This window comes from Protomyctophum parallelum (assembly GCF_964188405.1).
Source record: "Protomyctophum parallelum genome assembly, chromosome: 15".
Lineage (NCBI taxonomy): Eukaryota > Metazoa > Chordata > Actinopteri > Myctophiformes > Myctophidae > Protomyctophum > Protomyctophum parallelum.
In genome coordinates, this window is record NC_139710.1 from 2,939,951 (window position 1) to 2,960,975 (window position 21,025).

Here is a 21,025-nt window from a genome sequence, read left to right on the forward strand (position 1 = left end):
AGAATAAAGGTACTTCAATGATAACCACTAACCCATATAAAGAATAAAGGTACTTTGTTAGGGTACCCAATGGGCTCTACTTAATCTCCTCCTTTTTTCCATTACACCAAATATCATCTGCGAAAATAGCTAATCTACGAGTTCACAATACATTGCAATTGAACTTGTAGATTGGATATCATCTCCCCCAGAATAGAGATGCTAGATGACATTGTGATGGTGTCACAATGCCTATTATGACCCCAGCAAGGGCCACTCGAGAGTCCCTCTCTGCCAGGAGATTATGTGAAAGATTGATTTTCAGAAGCCACTTTTTGGCACTGAAATCTCAAGGCAGCATAAGTTTAGCTTTTATTTTACCCCAATACTGCTTCCAATATTCTTAATAATACATACATTTATTCATTTATACACGAGAATATACAAGCTTTAAATGATTGCATTTATCTATGACCCATTAAACTCATTTATTCATTAAAGATATAAATTAACAAAAGCAAACTGAAAAAAAAAAAAAAAAAAACAACAACATCCATTCCAAGCTTGAGTATCTATATAAAAAAAAGATGTATCAAACATGGTTTGGGTATAAAAAAGGAAAAAATACAAAAGAACAAATGGGCAGTTTTACTTCATTATACAACAGACAGTGACTTATTTTTCTATATCCTTTCATTTCTGATATGAACATAAAGTCAACACATCTCATAACAGTGTATATATTTTGGTATTTAACGCTGGATCAGTTCTGTGTTTCAGGAGACAGACATTTTAATGAGGTATTCAGATTATATGTAATCAGAATATATAACATATTCAGAGTATAACTTCTCAGCACTTGTCTGGGTAACACTGAACTGACCTAAATTAAACTCAATTACACTGCAACTTCTGTAGGGAGACAATGGGACGACAAATATTCTTAGAAAAGCACACTCCTTGACTGAAAATCCTTGAGTCTAGTGGTTTCCAACAGCCCTGATGCACATGCCATCATGTTAGTAAACAATGTCAAGTTATCACTTTTTCCTCCTTAATGTTTGCCGTTAAACATTTTATACCGTAATTTCATCCCCCTATTAACTTGTATTTAAACATTTTCTTAGATCTTTTCATAGAGGAAGAGGTGATAATGTATCAATGGCGCCTTCATTATGCAGGCATCTCACTCATAACGTGTGACAACCACTCTATACTCTGGTGTCTCTCACAGTACATTCTTGTCATATGAACCAGTAGTCCTTTTGATTAGTTATACTGTAAACTACAACTTCTAATAAGGTTCATGTGAGTAAAATAATGTAAACTTACTAAATAATGTCTGTACTCATAGTTTTGTTAAAAGTGTAGCCCTGTTTTATTAGAATACTCGTATGTTAAATTCCCCAAGCATTTCTCAGTCAATTGTGAACTGAACCACTGGAGTTTCCTTTAATGTACACTACAGCAACAACTAGTATTTCTTCTGTTCATTCTGCTGTTGCATGTTCAGTCTGGTGGTGACCGTCTCTGATGCACCTGGAAATATACAATATCATGTGAAGAACCTCCACTTCTCAAGGTCAACTCACTTGGACATGTGGAAAGAACATCGTCTGTGGATATCGTACAACACTGATAGAGATCAATGCATTCATCATTCTTTAGTCTCTTGTTATGTTGTGTGTGTGTGTGTGTGTGTGTGTGTGTGTGTGTGTGTGTGAGAGATCCACCCGGCGGACCCGGTTGGATATCTCTGCTGTCCGTTGGAAACCTCATAACTCCAAAATATACATTTTTAAGGAAATGAATAAAACCATATATTTTTTTAAACGATGCAATACTGCCTCAAAGTTGGTATTGTGACATTAGATGTTGTCAATTACTTGCATGAGAAGGAGAGAGGTGGAGGAGTTAGCTGTTTTAGCAGACAGTTTGATGGTCCAATGGAGTTAAGAGGTTTTTTTGTCCAATGTGTTTTTTACTACTTTCCATTGGTTCAATATTTTCTAAACACGTAAAGGATGTTCAATAGCGCTGATTTATGGGAAAAAGAATCAAAATCCTTAAAAAAATGGAGTTAATGAGGTTTCCTCCGGACTGCAACGATATGTTCCAACATCGGCAACAACCACACTGGACTGGACTTAAACTCCAGGGGAAACTTGCTTGTCTTCCCCATGCTGACCACTCTGTTCCCATCCCCATGCTGACCACTCTGTTCCCATCCCCATGCTGACCACTCTGTTCCCATCCCCATGCTGACCACTCTGTTTCACATTCATTTCTAAGGAACACTGCTCTCAATGAGGACATTTAATGACCTTTTACAGATCCTCCCCACCAAACTTAACATTTCCTGAATAGTTTTACACTGTCTGAGAATGTACAAACATTCTTCTGTCAAACCTTCCATGTTTCAACTGAAAATCCTGAAATGTTTCCACATCACTCTGCTAATAAACCAGATGTTGTTGTCAATGAAAGGAACAGATCCGTTTCCATTCTTGAAGTGTCCTGCACCTTTGATTCTAGCTTAGAAGAAGCCTTTATGACCAAAGTCATTAAATACCAGTCACTCCTCCAGACCATCACAGAGCTAGGCTATAGGTTGTTGTTTATCTTTGGCAGCCTAGGACATGTACATGGTTGGTTGTAAGAGGCTTCCAACAACTTGGGATGCCGAGAAAACAGCTAAACGGCCTGCACAATTCTGTGCAATCTCTTCTACTATCGGTAGCCACCAAATATGGCGGCTACCAAAAACTTGTACTTGTGTGTGTGTGTGACTGTGTGAGTGTGTGTGTGTGTGTGTGTGTGTGTGTGTGTGTACATGTGAGAGAGACAGATAAACACTTTGGATAATAACTGATGGTTTGATGACTGAAACCAAGAGGCTATAGGAATAACATTTATGCGCTGTCGGATGGTCCACCACGAAGAAGAATTACAAGACACACAAATGTATAAACAATAGCACTCACACCACACACAAATACAACCTTCAGCACTTCCGATTGATATCCCATCCCCTGCAATACAAACATACACACAGGCTACTGGCTAGACAGACCCACAAGAAGCAGAGAGGTCAGAGGTCAGAGGTCTAGACAGACCCACAAGAAGCAGAGAGGTCCCACTGAATGGAATAACTCAGTGCACCCCCAGATTAGCAGATGTCTAGTCTTTACAAAAACATAACAGAGGAGAATCTCGTCTCTCTTTGCAGTAGAGGTTGTGGTTGTTTTCGCCATTGAAGATGGTTTTGCCGTGTCCGCTTCCTGCCCAACCCCCCCTCCTTGCTCACACAGATATTTCGTAGGTGGTGCCTCCTACCCCAGTGACCTTCTTGACATTACTGTGGCGACCAGGGCTGAGTGGGGTGCCGTGGGCACTGGGGTGACAGTCCATTTGCCCATTAACTTTAATGGTCTCTCTGAATGGGAAAGAAAAGACAAAATGAATTAATACAAAGAGCCAGAAGTGTAGATAATATTGCATGCACGGGATCTATTTTGTCAAACTATAGATAGTATTAGTGGGTTGGTTAGTGTCACATGCATATTCAGGTGTAAGTTAAGAACAGAAGAGCTACAGTCTGGGGACTCATGAAATGAGACAAACATGCCAAAAGCCTGTGATTTGTTAATGAAGTCTGGAGGTGTGCATTGGATGAGTGTGTTGAAAAAGCATGCAAGGGAAAATAATAGTGTAGTCAAGCAACTTTATTTTTCTGACAGCAGATTTAGAAAACAGTACAAATGTTTTAATATTTTTCTATGAAGGCAAACGTTTAAATTCAATTATAATACACAAAGTAGTTCACAAATCATACCAGACAGAACTTAACAATGAATGGTTATGATGGTCTGACAAATACTGTACACATACTGTAAGTAGGTTACAGTATACTGTGGACACGGCTATGCCACATGTGGACTAAACCAAAGTAGACTAGTTGCCCACAAATCCCCGGCTCCACTCCACCGGGAACAGAGTTTCGAGCTGGAATTGCATGCCCCCCCAAGTCGCTCTTCTTCCCAATACTTATCATGCAGTCCGACAGAGGGGTATGTCACAATTCATACCTGGGACCCCCCGGGCGGGGCGCGTCTGTCCTGTCGAGGATGTAGGAGAGTTTCTGGTGGGTGTAGGACGGGGATCGGGGTATGGCGGGGGAGTGGTGAGGCTGGTGGCCTGGGGAGCGGTAGGAGGGCTCATGGCCCTGAATGGCCCTGCCCTGGCTGCTGTTCGAGCTACTGTGCTCTGTGTGCAGTGAGCTTGAGGAAGTCCTGGGGGCTCGGCCCAGAGCCGAGCCCGCATGGCGCAGCACAGGGGTTCGTTGGCCATACCCTACCAGCCCAGCCCCCATCAGATTGTCCCTCGATCCTCCATAAGCTGGAGGTGTGGGGCCCCTGGAGAAGGGGGGGCCTCCAACGCGGGGCCCGTCGGCATAACAGACACCAGGGGGTAGGCCGTAGCTCCCAGGGCTGTCAAACACTACACCCGAGTCCTGGCCGGTGTAGCCATGTGAACGGCCATGCAACATCTGCATCTTCTCCCTCTCCTCCATCTCCTTCCTCTCCTGGATGGAAGCCATGATGGTCTGGGAGAGGTTGTCGTAGCGCACCGGGGAAGGGTCCCTGTCCCTATGGTGGGGCGACTGCCTGCCCATCGCCCTGGCTGACATTACCGGGCTATAGGTCGGAGGCACCTGCTGCTGCCTCTGCAGCTCGGGCCCCCGTCTGTGGCACATTTTGGTGGGAAGATAGGGCGAGTGGAAGCCCATGGAGGGCATGCTGGGGTGGGCCATGCACTCGGCGGCGGTGGCTGGAGAGATGGTGGGGTTCAGTAGACTGTCATAGGACAGGCTGCCGTTACGGTTGGAAAGTGTGTTGGGGGCAAACACACTCTTGTAGGGGGTGGACGTGACCGTCTCAGGCTGTAAGGCTGACAGGTGGCCCTTCTCCAGCCGGCAGTGGCTCTGCTTCAGGCTGAGCGAGCGGGAGTTGATCGGGTAAGAGTCGAGCTGGAAAGGCGAGGACTGGAAGGTGCGGTGGAGCGGAACGTTGCTGTAGTCGGGAAGGTCCAGATTCGGTTCCGAGCGATAATCGTGACCGCGGACGCCCTCTTCCAAAATGGCCGATGTCTTCCGCTCGTCCGGCATCACGATCTGAGAGGAAAACAACACAACAGGACATTGTACACACATGTCTCGTTCAAATGGCTGTGTGTTGTACAGAACCATGCACATTAGAGCAAGTAGAGAAAGAAGACTGCATGTTTCCACTAGTTTTGATTCAAGCTTGATAACACTGCAATTTATTTTATCATTCAAATTTTGGCTGGTTGGTTAATCCATTATTCTGTGAGCTGACATAGCTGAGTATATTACATATTATTACACTGATTTACAGACATTTAAGACGGAAAACTATGCAGTCCTGACTGGGGTGGGAGGGGGATGGATATGATGCTCTTCTACTGTGCATACCTTCTCTCCAGTTACGTGGTAATGGACTTTGGGCATGGTACCGAACGACGGTCTGAACTTGTACATGGCCGGGGTGGACGGGTGGGTTTTACCTGATAGAGAACTCTCTAGAACACACAAAGAAAAGAGGGACAAAGGAAGGAAGGGACAGAGGAAGCGAAAGAGAGAGGCAAATTAATGCTCAGTCACAGGATGAAATTAGTAACAATTCCAGGTCTAGATAATATCAATGGTTGTATTTGAAATGCTGTTTTCAGGTATTGGTACAGGTATTCTAGGTTTTTTGTTTTTGTTCTTGCTAAAGGACCAGTAAGTGGGAAGAATCATAGGACTGTGTAGTCATCATCATCATTTTTCGACCGTGGTCGAGATCATGGATTCCACAATGCTACGCCAGACTTCCCGGTCCTTCATTGCCACCCCCAGTTCCTGCCTACTGAAGCATGTGTCCCTTCGATGACATCTTTCTACCTCTGGTCCGCCCTGAGGCAGGACTCCAGAGAAGACGGTGCAGTACAAAGCCACTATAGGTCCCATGTTAGACCCAGAAATGTTGGTTAGTATAAACTTTTATGATTCAAATCTCATCTATAGGCTTAGCAGATGAGATTAAGCTCGGTTGCTAAAAGCTGCATGTTGAGCAATTTGAGTAATTAGCATAATACGTGGCCATACCATTAACATCCTGTATAAAACAAAAAATAAATCTTTAAGTATCATGTGATGTGTTAAACTAGAGTGTTTTCATGATTCTGAATCCATTCCAAGCATTAGTTTTGCACAAAAAACACTTTGCTGTCATGACAAATGTGATGAGGTCAGCACAATTGGGCAAGTGAAATTTCCAGTAGACTATTTAATTCTAAGGCAAGCAGCAGATTAGACTCATCCTGAGACAGAGAACAAAACACACTGCTCAAACATTTTTTACAGCTCACAAAAATGGCTGTACACAGCCCAGATGATGTATGACACCATGATGAATCGTTGCAATGTTAGGTACTTGATGTGCACAGTGTTTTAATAAGGCAATAAACTAATCCTGAATCAAAGTTTCATAGTGGCTAATATGGAGAGAGTATCACGAAATGCAAACAGTGTTTGTTGAGCAGTGAAGTATCCCAGCTAGCATTTCAACAACTGCAGTACTGTACACTGCCACCAGAGAGCAGTAGTATTTCATAGAAGAAAAGACTGCGTTCCCTCCCTGACATAATGCACCATGACAGTATAGAACTATAGACTATGGATGGACCGGTCTATCATAGGTTCTATACTTCTATAGGACATGCTATCCACAATCCACATTTCACACTACCGAATGCAACAGTCGATTGCAGCCGTTATCAACCAGTGGGTCTTTTCTTCTTAAAGATATTTTTTGCAGTTTTTTTGCCTTTATTGATAGGGTACAGTAATTAGACAGGAAAGGGGGAGAGAGATGGGGAGTGACACAAAGGCCGTGAGTGACAAAGGCCGTCGGGCTCGGGAGTCGAACCAGTTGACCCAAAACTGTCTCGCAAAATATTCACACATTTCATGGAGAAATAATTATAACAAGTATTTGGGTCCTAAGAAAACACAACTGAGAACTAGTGGTCAAACTCAACACACTAGCAACCAAGTGACACCCTGGGATATCCAATAGCCCAGTCATTCATTCTGCATTTAACACCCATTCCTAGTTCATATACCTCTCCTGTCACTCTCCTCTCCGCCAAAGGTCCACATCGAAGTGCAATAGTCATTAATTCATGACAATTGGAATTAATTTCCTCTGTTGCTGATTCGATGTACAGAGCCCACATTGTTGAGGTCTATGGCCATCGTTGATGGCCATAGACCTCCCCATAGAAATCGCCCCTGACAGGAGGATGGAAATCCAACAGATTTAACGCTCCGTCACGCATACTGGCACACAGTGATGGAGAAGAGAATTTGGAGACAGACCAGGTTTGGTGCAGACCTGTTACGTGAAAGAGGTAGGGGATGGAGTGTTGTGCTCATGTGTGTGTGCGCGTGCGTGCATGCATATGGTCATGTGTCCACTGTGTTTGAGAGAGACAAAGATGGAAATAGGATGAGGAGGGATGAAAGACAGATGGAGAAATGAGAGGGACCTTGTATGTGACGTGTGTGTGTGTAAACATGTGTGTAATGTATGTGTGTGGGTTAGAGAGAGAGAAAGAGAATAGGGAGTTGGTATGTAGACTGTTTATCTGTTTGTACGGTGTGTCTGTGTGTCTGTGCATGTGTACAGGGGGGGGGGGGGTGACAGTGAATGAGTGGGGGATGGAGGACTGTGAAGGATGGAGGACTGTGAAGGCTGCACGCACGGTGGCAGAGGGCTAGTTAGATGGAGGACTGTGAAGGCTGCACGCACGGTGGCAGAGGGCTAGTTAGATGGAGGACTGTGAAAGGCTGCACGCACGGTGGCAGAGGGCTAGTTAGATGGAGGACTGTGAAGGCTGCACGCACGGTGGCAGAGGGCTAGTTAGATGGAGGACTGTGAAAGGCTGCACGCACGGTGGCAGAGGGCTAGTTAGATGGAGGACTGTGAAGGCTGCACGCACGGTGGCAGAGGGCTAGTTAGATGGAGGACTGTGAAGGCTGCACGCACGGTGGCAGAGGGCTAGTTAGATGGAGGACTGTGAAGGCTGCACGCACGGTGGCAGAGGGCTAGTTAGCTTATTCCCATTTCTGCTCCTTACCTTCACTGGATGTCAGCTGGCTTTTCAGCTGGTTATACCTGTCAGCCTTGGGAGGCAGCGGTGGCTGGGTGTCTTTATCGTCCAGGCCTTCCAAACTGCTCTTTGACTGCAAGAGGAAGAGACATGGGAAGAGGTTGCAGTGGGGAGGTTACAAATTAGGCATTGTGTTAGTCCATGCAGGGCACGGAGGTCATACTCCCCACACCAGCCTCAGCTGTAATCACCTGTCAGTCATATATGCCACACACACAGTCACACAGACACACACAGACACACACACACACACACACACACACACACACACCTACCTTACCGTACCCCCAGAGAGTCTACCTCTCAGGGGCTACTGCGACTGCTGCCCTAGTTTTCTCTAAGATATCAGGAGGTCCCAGAGAAAGCGTGGATTTTGAAAAGTCAATCACTGGCAAATACTGTATGTTGGGAGTGTCTCGTGAAAAAAACATCAAAAGAGCACTAAAAAGCATATTGAACACTGATCTTCCCTCCCAATTTTCCAATATTTATTAATTAATTTATTGCTTTATTCCAGATGGCTACACAGTAATTAGAGAAACAGCAAAGGTGGGATAGAGGGGTGGGGGTATGCAGTAAATTGCCTTTGGTTGGATCCAAACCAGTATTAGCTGCAGTAAAGACATATGGTATGTGGCTCTTGGTATGTGGCACTACTGGGGTGGGCATTTTCCCCATAGATGTTGAGAAAAGTGGATATATTCTCTGCTTTTAAAAATAGTGTACAGGAGTGGATAGATATAGTAAATTACATCCATGTAATGATAACTGGGCTTTATTGCCATAAACCTCATTGGTCTTTATTTTAATTCCTCAAAATATTCCTGTTATATTTTATTGACTCTCAAAAGATCAAAAGATTAAAAAATAGCAACTAGCTCACAGTGCAGATTGTGAGCTTGTAGATCAGCTATTTTTCAATTAGCCCAAGTTAAAACAGGTTAAAGTGATGCTATTATTAACCGATTCCGTCAATGGCCCCAATTCCCTCACTGACCCTTGGGGTCCCCACAGGCCCACACCCCACTTTGGGAAACAGTGTTCTTACAGTAAAAAACCTCCACATGTGAGCTACTCACCTTAGAGCGAACGATGGTGCCATGGATCCCATTGTCACTGACTTTGATGGTGATCTGTCTGTCAGAGAGGTCAGGTCTGATAAAAGGAGGCTGGATTTTCACTAAGGGTTTCTTCCTGGGGTCCAGTGTGTACCTGCACAGGAGGAGTTCATTTCCGTCAATGTCCATTTCTTTACGTTTGTTTTTACTTGGGAATCCAACTTTATACTTTGTGTTTCAAGACCCTATATACACACCAGGGTTCTTAAATGTTTTTCAGCCCAAGAACCCCCTAACTGAGGGAGAGATGAAGCAGGGGCTTCCACTATACATATTGTATAAAATGGTGTTGCAGATGAAGCATTTTCACACAAAAATGTGGACAACCCCCCTGTAGTAGCGTCACTGTTATATATGCACCCACTTCAGACATGCAACTTCAACTCGACAATTATGGTCTCGAATTATGGTCAATTGGAGTTGGATTCCGCAAAAACCTGACATATTACAAAGAAGAAGAAATTGAAAAATGACATCGTCCTTTCCAAAGAGATGTCTTACCTTGGAGCCAGCGGACTACATAAGACATACTCCACATTGCCACAGCAACCCCTGGTGAAGGGATTCACTCCTCCACGGAACTTTCCTGTCACCTGAGAAATAAAGACACTCCTTTAGCATTGTAGGGAAAAGATACGCAAGGACATCGCATACACACACAGAACATAGTGTATGGTTGAAGGTGGTGTGTGTGTGTGTGTGTGTGTGTGTGTGTGCGTGCGTGCATAGAGACAACCGCATTTGTGTGCATCCATGCGTGTTGCTTAATATAACCAGTGCACTTCGTCTGAAGCAGTACAGGATTTAACAGCTGTCCTCCAAGCTTCCAAACGTCTCACCTGTTCGTTTGTGGTGCGACCTCTGGTCACCAGCACCATATGAAAGCCTGTCAGGCCCATGACTGGGATAATAAACAGCCCTGCTATACACATCACAACCAGACTGGACACATGCAGGGTTAAGGAAAACTAGAACAACATGTATTGTACGTCTTTGGTTTACTCCCCATGACAGAGTCAACCTGGTTCATTTACCAAAAACACTTCTCAATCAAGCATGAAGTAGGTCGGGGACTAGGTCGGGGGTGGCTTATTGTCGGTATCCGCCGGTAACACACAGAAGTATATCCCCGTTACAATGCGCTAGACCCCGGGGAGATGGATTGCTGAGGTGGAGCGCCACACCTACCATCAGCTCCCAGTACTTCCCGCGAGACTTGCTGCACCAAGCCGTGCTGCTCATTCGCTGAGTCGGCGGTGCCCGGGATCGAACCCATGAAGTTGTGGTCCAAAGGCGAGAGCTCCTACCGCCTGAGCTACCCGGACATTATACATGAACATGTATGTCTGACTAGGCAAAGAAATAAAACATGCCCAAGGGGCAGTTCATATCCATGTTGTACAGAGCTGAAGCCCTCTGCTATTCAGACGTTGGTAATCTTCTACATGGTTTCTCATTAGCGTATATGTTTGGCAGAGACAGGGCTCTGGAATGCGCTCATTTGGCCCAATTTAGATTTTTTTTCTAACGGTGTCAGTAAAATATTTAATTGCTCCCCCTTTCCTGCTATTTTGCCTCCATAAATGATTGACATGCATTGTTGTGCACATGTTAAAGTGTACTTGAGGACATAACCTTGACTGCCACTGCCCTCCTGGTGTTAAGTGATTTTGAGTGTTAGCAACAGCTGTAGACGCGGCCAATATCATACAGTCGGACTCAGCAGGCACCTTTACTGGGTGATAGGTCACGTTAAAGCTTAAAATTGTATCGAGTTTGATTAATATTAATATGACGCTGACACAACCACCTCTAGCAAAGTGTCTAGTTCGACTTGTTTACTTCAACCCAATCTGGGTACCCATTGCATGGCAAAACAAAGGAAAAACAGAGCCATCTTTTCCTTAGTCACAGTCTGTCTCAACCTAAATGAATCAAGAAACACAATTTAAACAGGAGGAATCACAAGCATTAGCTAGATCTGCAGGTGGTGGAAGTATTGGTAATTCTGACCGCACATTTTGAATAAAATTCCATTTATTTTAGTCATATTTTATGTGTTTTAGTGTTTTATTTTATTTTATGTGTTTTAGTGTTTAGTTTAGTTTAGTTTAGCATTTAGTCAAGTCGACTTAATATCAATTCAATTCAATTCAAAGGGCTTTATTGGCATGAGAAAACATACGTTTACATTGCCAAAGCAGAAAGAACAATACAACAATACAGCAATACAATCAAAACAAAAATGATATCATAACATTTTACTCCACTAAATCTACAGTTGATTTTGTCGACTAAAATGTATTTTGTCCATGCCTTGATGGCATCGTAATGCCTGATTTTACACTTGGTTGCATGCTTAAAATAGCCTCCACTAGTCCCTCCCTAACATTTTGGTCTAGATTTTATTTGTTGACAAAATTCTCAGTATATAATAGTCATAGTTTTAGTCATCGTGGCTTAGTTTTTATTTAGTTGTCGTCAGTGAAAAAAGGTAGTCGACGAACATTTTTCGTCAACGGAATCAACAGTGTCTGGAAGGATACGTGACGGTGGTGTGCAAGGCGGCCAGCCGCTCCCGGTGGTGGAGGACGAAGAGGAGGCCAAAGGAGAACACACCCACCATGTGGATGCTCAGGGACAGCAGGAAGAGGAAGAAGTAGCGGTAGTTCCTCCTGCCGATGCAGTTGTTCACCCAGGGACAGTGGTGGTCGAAGTCCTGCACGGGGACAGATGGACAGATCAAGGTCATTATACTCAACCCATTAAGACCTGAGGACCAGGTTCTACAAAATGTCTTCGAAAATCACAACAGTTTTCTATGTCAGTGGTTCTCAAGCTATTTCACGTCAATGACCCCAAACATTATATTGTAAATGGCCGTCAACGGTCGACCCCCATCTGAAAATATATTGTTTCAGGGACCCCCAGAAGCAAAGATTTGAGTTAAAAACGTTCGCTGTGGCCCAGGCCGTAGCGTAACGGTCTGGGCACCGGACTGGTAATCCAGTCGCAGTGTGCCGCGGGTTCGACTCCCGGACCCGACACGGCCTTTACTGCATGTCATCCCCCCATCTCTCTCCCGTTTCCTGTCAGCCTACTGTCTGTCCCTTCAAAAATCAATAAAAGGCGTAAGCCGCAAAAAAAAAATATCTTAAAAAAAAAAAAAACGTTCGCTGTAAAATAATATATATTCAAAGATTTGCACTCGTTTTCACGACTTTCCCCAAAATAACAGATCTAGACGCTTGTAGCGCGCCGTTCAGTGCTATATTGTAGATCTGCTATTTTTCAACAGATGGTTAAAGTGGTTAAAAGCTATAAGGTCCTCAAGGTCAAAATGGGTTAACTTAAACTAACAAAAATGGAGGGAGGAAAGCAGACAAGGAGGTTAATAGGGTGGGACGGAGTAGCCTGGTTAATAAACCAGACCGAATCAGCCGTTGGCAAAAAAAAATTGCCTACCGGCGGATTTCGGTCTGGAGAGGCTCAATTGTACGCCCATTTTCTACACACGAGAACGTGTGCGCCCAATAGGGACACGGTATGCAATATGGGCGGGCTTTGGTACAGTGACGTTCAATGCTTGAGACCTTTGACTGACAGTAGCTCTGACCAATTGCGTCAAAGAGAAAATGTTTCCCTGGAAATGAAATCCAAGCTGAGCCTCCCCAGACTAATATCCCGCGGATCCGTGCGATATTAGTCTGGTTTATTAACCAGGCTAGGGACGGAGGGCAAAGAGGTGGTAGGGACGATGCAGAATGGAAGAGGAGGGAGGGAAGGAGACTCGGAGAGCAAGCTGGACGGGGAGACAGAAGAAGACAGGGACGGGCATTTGGAAGAAGACAGGGAAGACAGCGGTAGAAAAGGACAGAAGGAGAGGGAGACAGTGCATAATGAGGTCCAGCGATGGGGTGTAGAATTATAATGGCTGAAATATTAGTCTTTTCTATTTTTCGTTTAGACATGTATACTTTCTGCTGTTACATCTATGTATACATATTGGCAAACAAAATGTTGACTCCAAAAGCACTTGGATATGATGGAATATGACTAAAGCTCACATTTCACATCACACACCATAATTCACTAGCCCCCCTAAGAAAATAATTTATTTTATTTCAATAAATCGATTAATATCGTCGGGATCAATATCGATATATATCGATATATCGTTACATGCCTACTTTTTACCGTATCTACTACCTACCATAAGCAGACGTTATTGCACCTCTACGTAACTTACTATAGATTGGAGTACCGCTACACTACCTGATGGTTAGTTCAAAGCCATACTAGTGTATGACCCCTTTCATATACTGAGATGTTGTGTACTGTACATGAAAGCTCTTAGGCAGCTTCAAGGACAGCAGCCCAGCTGGAAAGAACAGCTTCAAACCAAATAGGGGAAACTAATATCGAGTCTCAGGGGTGTGCAGTCATGTGTCACAGAGCACATACTGTATGCACTTGTTTCCATTCCAGCCAAACAGTACACCCATTAATTAGTTTCCACCGCTGTGGTTTAAGATGTGTTAATTAATGAAATCACCTGGTGCAGTGTTAATTAGATACCATCAGTGGTCATGGTAACCATAACAAGGATCACGTGTGATGTGATGATCAATAATAATGTCTTAAAGACTGTATCTGTAAGTGAAATCCACATGGCGTCTGGTATTTTGTATATGGCCATTGGGTGTATGGCCGTCTCCAGAGGACCAATTAGTCACTACTCCTTAGCGCAGTGTTAAAACACTATCCCTTTGCGAGTGTTTACAGTTGAAACACCAATCCTGTAAGGTAATACACTGGTTATTGAAATGGTAAACACCATTATCTGCTTTCCAAAATCTGATTATTTGGGGTAAGCCAAACCTAACAAAGTCAATTGTTTTATAATGCTTTATAATGTTTTATGGGGGGCACGGTGGCACAGTTGGTAGTGCTGTCGCCTCACAGCTAGAAGGTCCTGGGTTCGATTCCCGCTCGGGACGCTGTGGGTGCTGGCGGCGTGTTTCCTCCTCCGCGTCATCAGTGCCCATACCCGAAGGCGGGGTTGGCGAAAGGGCCTTTCTGTGTGGAGTTTGCATGTTCTCCCCGTGTCCCCTAGGGTAGGTACCCTCACAAAAAACATGCAATAATCCTGGTTATTAAACTGCCTCCCCCTGGCCAGCCGGGGCGCCTGATGGAGGGGAAAGGAACTGGTTGGAATAAGGTGTTCCTTCCACGCGCTACGTCCAACCAGGGAAACTCCCCCCTGTCAGGTGTAAAGGAGACACTCAGGCATGAAGGAAGCATGAGTTCAAGTCCGTTGCTCTCCCCTTGTCCCCCATATATGGGGACTAGGTTGCTCTCCCCTTGTCCCCCATATATGGGGACTAGGTTGGTCTCCCCTTGTCCCCCATATATGGGGACTAGGTTGGTGGAGGGTGTGTAGAGCCCAGGATCACATTAGATGATTGACACAGGGGTGAAAAATGGGTTACAAAATATATTAAAAAATATATATAATGTGTTATGATTATTGTTCTAAAGCATTATGAGGCTATTTATGAGTTATCATAACTAGGGTTGACTCGATCCGAACATCGGTACTTACTATAATTATATAGTAAGCAGATTATAAAGTATGTTTATAATGCATGCCTTATAGACAAGGGATGCATACTAAGGGCGCATTTGGAAATACCGCACCAGAGCACACTCGCCTATTAGTTTGCATTGCACAGTGCGCTCAGTGTAGCCTGGTTAATAAACCAGACCGAATCAGCCGTTGGCAAAAATAAATTGCCTGCCGGCGGATTTCGGTCTGGAGAGGCTCAATTGTACGCCCATTTCCTACACCAGAGAAATGGGGCGGCCAATCGGGACACGGTATGCAATATGGGCGGGCTTTGGTACAGTGACTTTCAATGCTTGAGACCTTTGACTGACAGTAGCTCTGACCAATTGCGCCAAAGAGAAAATGTTTCAACCCGATCCCCTGGAAATGAAATCCAAGCTGAGCCTCCCCAGACTAATATCCCGCGGTCCGTGCGATATTAGTCTGGTTTATTAACCAGGCTACGCTCAGTGTGCTATTTCCGAACGCACCCTCCGTGTTAATGTGAGTTTTTGTTTGAAATAGTGCGTAATAATAATAATGTGTAATTATTTGTGTGCCTCAGTATAAAATGCAGCTGTGAATTATTACTATGTGTATTTAGTAGTAATTTAGAGTGGCTTTACACCGGGACCCCATTTTGTATCTTTAACATAAGATTGTGCTTTACGTCAAGACGTCCAAAAGGATTTCTCTATCAAAGACATTATTATATCGTTCTCAACCTGTTGGCCAGGGCCTAACTAACCCTAACCGATTTTTTTATTATTTTTAAAATAATACAGTACGTACATACATACATACATAATTACGTACGTACGTACATACATACGTACGTATACATACATACATACATACATGCATACATACATACATACATACATACATACATACATACATACATACATACATACATGCATACATGCATACATGCATACATACATGGTATTTTTCTTTTGTGTGCTCTGATCCACAAAAGCTTGTAATCCACTGACCATATCCGAGCCTCCTGTTGACCACACTGGTTGTGTTCATATTGTTCCTTATATTAGGCGGTGTAATCTATTAAAGGGATTATGACATTTAAAAAAAGGTTTTGGAATTGTTCTTATTTTTTTTAGGTTTTCTAATCTCAATTGCACCCAAAAAACATGAACTTTTAACATTCAGTAGATTTTCTGTGATCTGGGGTTTTCTGGCTCAAACAGGTGCTCTGATTTGCCGGCAGTAAGTGATGTAAGACCCTGCAAATCCCATATATGTCAATGGGATTTGCCAGCAGATGTAACTGTTTTCACTGTGTTGCCTGTTTTCATTGTAGCTCAAAAGGCTTCCAAACCCCAAAGAAAACTTCAGACCACAGAAAATCCACTGAATGTTCAAAGTTCAGGTTTTTTGGGTGTAATTGAGGTCATAAAACCTAAAATAAAAAATAAAAATAAAAATAAATGAAAATGAATGTCATAAAACCTTTAAGAACAGATTCTGAGCTCCGCTACCGAATCTATCAGAGCGCGTATATACAGTACATTGTTGTTGAAAACACAGGCGCACCACAGGATGTGGAGGGCTGAGGGCGGGCCAAACGGGCAACATCCTATTATACACATTCTATTGAGGCACGCCAAAGAGATTCTATATAAAGAGACAGTCCTTAAATATTTGGAATCACCACTAGATGGCGCAGCGGTAGCGCTGCCGCCATCACTCCAAGATGGCGGAACCCTTTGTCTATGCAACACCTCAAACATGCACATAAACATGCATGGTCGTGCACGTACGTTCATACATGCATGCACACACAAACACCCTGACATTCTGAATGAATATGTTACTAATTTCTGCTTTGATCCATTCATAAATATGAATAAATTAGTAAATCAATATTTGAGAGTAGAATAGGATGAAAATACGTTTTTTGTTTGTACAGCATGACTTTTTTAATGTTTTTTAAAGCAAGCGGAAGTTGCGTCATCGCTCCAATATGGCGGAGGCACTGGGCGCTGTTTGTTACTATAGGACTTAACCCATTCTGACCGGGCACCCATTTTGGTGTTGGCATCATGTCGTGCTTTAGCTATTGAAAAATAGCAGATCTACAAGCTCATATCGCGCCACCGAGTGGCGCGATACGAGCTTGCTATTTTTGAAGAATCGAAGAACGACTGACATTTTTAGAATCTGATCTCAGGTCAGAATGGGTTAATCAGACCAGTGTGTCCCCAGTGGAAACCTCGTATGAATCTGATCTCAGGTCAGAATGGGTTAATGGGAGTGTCCTCTCTTTATATAGAATCTCTTTTTGGGCCCGCCCCCAAATGCAAAGGAAACACACAGCACAGGGTGCTGTTTTTGCTTTTTTTCCACCGACGGGTTCCCAGATTGGGCACGGTGTGAATGTCCTATTCTCACCTCCACACAGTTGTCACAGACACTGCAGTGTGAGCATCGAGGTGGCCTGTAGAAGTGACAGGTGGCGCACCACTTCATCCGGACCTGGATGCCTTTGATATCCACGTTCTTGTAAAGTGGTGCCCGGAAGTCATCATCCTTGTCTTCGTCCTCGTCCGCTGTGGAGGGGACACACAGAAAGACAACGTTGTGGTGTGGACGCCTACAGATAAGACTAGACCAAGACTAGACCCCAATATGAGCAAACAAAGTGAGTGAGGCACATGCACTTTCACTCCATCTCTTACTCAAACACACACACACAGAGTTGTGATTTATAACTATATGAGAGAGGAACAACAGGGAACCGCATTAAATTAAGCTAGCCCCTACTGTTAGCTGTTTATGCAAAGAGCAACACTCAGTTAAATGGAAATTGTATACATAATCTAGTCTAATTTTAACTAAGGGGCTGACAGGGGTTTACTATTAAGCAAGGTGAATATCTTAATCCAAAAACGTGTGATACAAACTATTATTGACATGGTGAAAGTGAACCCATTGAGTCACAAGAAACTCTCCCACCACAGCATAGGCCCCTGGAACCAAATGGACCCCTCAGGGTTATGAGGATATTTTGCTACGGCAAGATTCACCACACATATTCATTCTCGTTTAACTCTTAGCCTATGGTAGTGCCTCCTCCGTTACACATGGAGTTGCCAGTACCAGTCCCTTTTTTCACAGGGAGAAGTTTTTGGTACAGACGTCGTCTAAAAATGTCACTGTCATCAGAGAGGTCATCTGAAATAAGGTACACATACTCATTACACACACTGAGAATATTACCAGCAAGATAGAAGTCTGGGAAGGTCTTCTCTGGCTCTGATAAAGATATTTCTTAGTCTTTTTAGAATTATATATAATATCCACTCCACCTTGGAGACCATTCTGTGTTTTAAGATACCTCAGAGCTCAGACTTGTTCCTTTTTATTGCTGGGAAATATCCCTGAAGAGTTTCTAATACATGATAAATATTTAATCAAGATCCTCTTAGCAACAAGTAAGAAAGCGATCACACGACGCTGGTACCAACAGGACCCACCAACGAAAGAACATTGGATGGACATTACTGAGGAACTGTATGTTGTGGAAAAGTAACATTCATACTTAGACTACAAGTCTACAAGAGGATAAGTTCTAGAAAAAGTGGGATAAGTGGGACCTTTTCTCTCAGCCTAGCGATAATGCAAGAGGATTTCAATGAATGTATCTTGTAATATGAAAAAAAAAAACACATGAGCATAGTGGAACTGATAAGAGCGCCCCTCACTTCACACAGGTGTGATTTTTATTCTCAAGTCCAATCCGGCTAATCACTTGTGGCGTCCTCAATTTTCTGTCTTCACTTTTTATCCTCAATACAATACATACATTGCTCAGCCAATCAAATCATCGCTATGGGGTGCTCAGCCAATCAAATCATCACTATGGGGCCAATCAAATCATCGCTACACACAAACACACAAAGCTGGGCATAGGAGGGGCTAGCACCCATAAAGAAAAATCAGAGAACCGCTGTCCTAGTGGGCTCCTAATGTGCCATACTAGTGTCATAATAAATCAGTGTCATACATACTCTGAAGAACATCTGGAGACTGACATTCAGTCATTTGGACAAAATAGTGTGTAAAAACAAAGAAATCTCCCTGTGAAAAGACGGACTGGTACTGGCAACTCCATGTGTATCGGAGGAGGCACTACCAGAGGCTAAAAGTTAAACGAGAATAAATATGAACTAAAAAGTGGAGAATCTTGCCATAGCAAAATATCCTCATGTATGACTGATGAGAATAATGACTTTCCCACGCCTTTCCATGTCGCTACCCTAGTTCTTTGTGGACGTTTGCACGCAGCACCACGACACAGTGAGGGCCGTGTTGTTCTGTTGAGACCCAAGGACAAAACCTTCTTTCAGCTGATCAAAGAGCTCATTCAAACTGAGAAAGGATCAGTGAAGGGGCACCATCTTGAAAAATGATTTCACGCTCCCACAGTAAGATACCTGGAGGGAAACAGAGGCAGCTAAAGCACAGGTGGAGACAGAGAGAGATACGGAAAGACAAGGAGAGAGACACACACACAGGGAGGCAGATGGCGAGAGGGAGAAAACACATTAAGAGAGAGAACGAGCTTGAGAGAAAGAGAGATTTAAGGCGGCGAATAGGACAAGAAAAACGGACAGAAATGGAACGAATGAGTGGAGAGAAAAAGCAGAACGAAAAATGAAGGAGAGGCAGAAATATAATAGAGATGAAGACAGTAGCGGAGAACAGAAAGAGAGACCACAGGAATACAGAGTTCCATAGTCTGAGAGATTACTCTGTCATTATGGCACCTAGGCTATGAATAGATTTAAAATATAAATAGATTTCAAAGGTACAGTACACTAGCTGAAATATGCCAAAATAAACATATGCACTCGTTTGACAGCTCCGGGTCTATAATCTTTTCTTCCCTAAATGAGAGATGGCAGTCCACTGAACCCTGCTACGGTATATTCTTTTATTGAGATTGGCAGAGGGAACGCTGAGCAGGATATTGCATATGATAGGCATAGGAGAGAAGGATCAGCTGTGATTCAATTTAAGCCCCACAAGACCCCTATTTAAGGGCAAATACACAGGCAAAACTAATTTAATACTAATAAATCCCTGTTTGTTATTATAACTGATCATAGTACGTAACTGAGATACTGGGCCAACAACATACTGGATAAGGGAGAGGGAGCATCTGTTACACAGTGCATTAAAGTAGATATCATTTATATGATTAAATCCTCATCATTTAATTTGTATTAGAATAATTATATAGCACTAGCTTGTCTGTGTTCCAAGCACCTATTGAGTACTGATATTATTATACCACTATAACCCCTTACTATAACCATATTGTTTTTTGAGGGCTAATGAAAGTTACAGGTATGGTGTGTGCGATCTAAGGTAGCATATACCTGTATATACATGCTGATCACTGTGCACAAATTATATACATACATCTTTGTGTTTCAAAAATGTATTTTGAGAGCCTGCAAATGTTCCGCGTGGCAAATATTCTCCCCAGAATAGGGTTGCTGTGGGTCAAGTGGTTAATTACCATTTCTTGGTAATGTAGACATATTTCCTACAGTCCATGGCTCAATTTTAGTACCTGACTCACTGGCAAAGGAACACTATTTCAAAAGATATAATCCCCTTGTGTTACAGAGAATACAACATCTAGCATGAGATCACCTTCTTATCCTGTAACGCCAGCGTGACATCATAGCATGACGTTATTTATACTTACTGAACCCTGAACCCGGCATACAGATCGAACTACAGATAACAGCGATATAAGAACACATACCATAGTGTAGCGAAAGTAGCTATAAGATCACAGAGACGCTCCTCAGACCACTGGGGTACTGGAACACAGTCAATCACATCTCCACGACAACGTCCTACTACCGGTACTACCATTATCAATAGAATCTTATTCTTCTGCCATTATTCGGAATATTCTGACATTAAGGATTTAAGTGGCAATTCACAACCCAAACCAGTGCCTAAGTGCATTCTTAATTACACAGAGATGAAAATAGGGTGCGTTTTGCGTCCCAAAACGCATATTATTGATAATGGATGCATT

General features: G+C 43.3%; 1 protein-coding gene across 1 annotated transcript in view; it reads right to left on the reverse strand.

Moving 5' to 3' along the window:
- Nucleotides 1-349: 349 nt before the first annotated feature.
- Nucleotides 350-21,025, reverse strand: part of LOC310872194 (palmitoyltransferase ZDHHC8B-like) — a 95,854-nt gene continuing 75,178 nt past the window's right edge. Inside the window, exons 3-11 of the mRNA XM_083783936.1 lie at nucleotides 17,356-17,513; nucleotides 11,882-12,054; nucleotides 10,175-10,277; nucleotides 9,837-9,928; nucleotides 9,297-9,429; nucleotides 8,185-8,290; nucleotides 5,474-5,580; nucleotides 4,068-5,152; nucleotides 350-3,415 (exon numbers count right to left, since the gene is read on the reverse strand). Coding sequence (XP_083640062.1) covers nucleotides 3,283-3,415; nucleotides 4,068-5,152; nucleotides 5,474-5,580; nucleotides 8,185-8,290; nucleotides 9,297-9,429; nucleotides 9,837-9,928; nucleotides 10,175-10,277; nucleotides 11,882-12,054; nucleotides 17,356-17,513 — 2,090 coding nt within the window. The 3' untranslated portion in view covers nucleotides 350-3,282. The remainder of the gene's footprint in view (nucleotides 3,416-4,067; nucleotides 5,153-5,473; nucleotides 5,581-8,184; nucleotides 8,291-9,296; nucleotides 9,430-9,836; nucleotides 9,929-10,174; nucleotides 10,278-11,881; nucleotides 12,055-17,355; nucleotides 17,514-21,025) is intronic.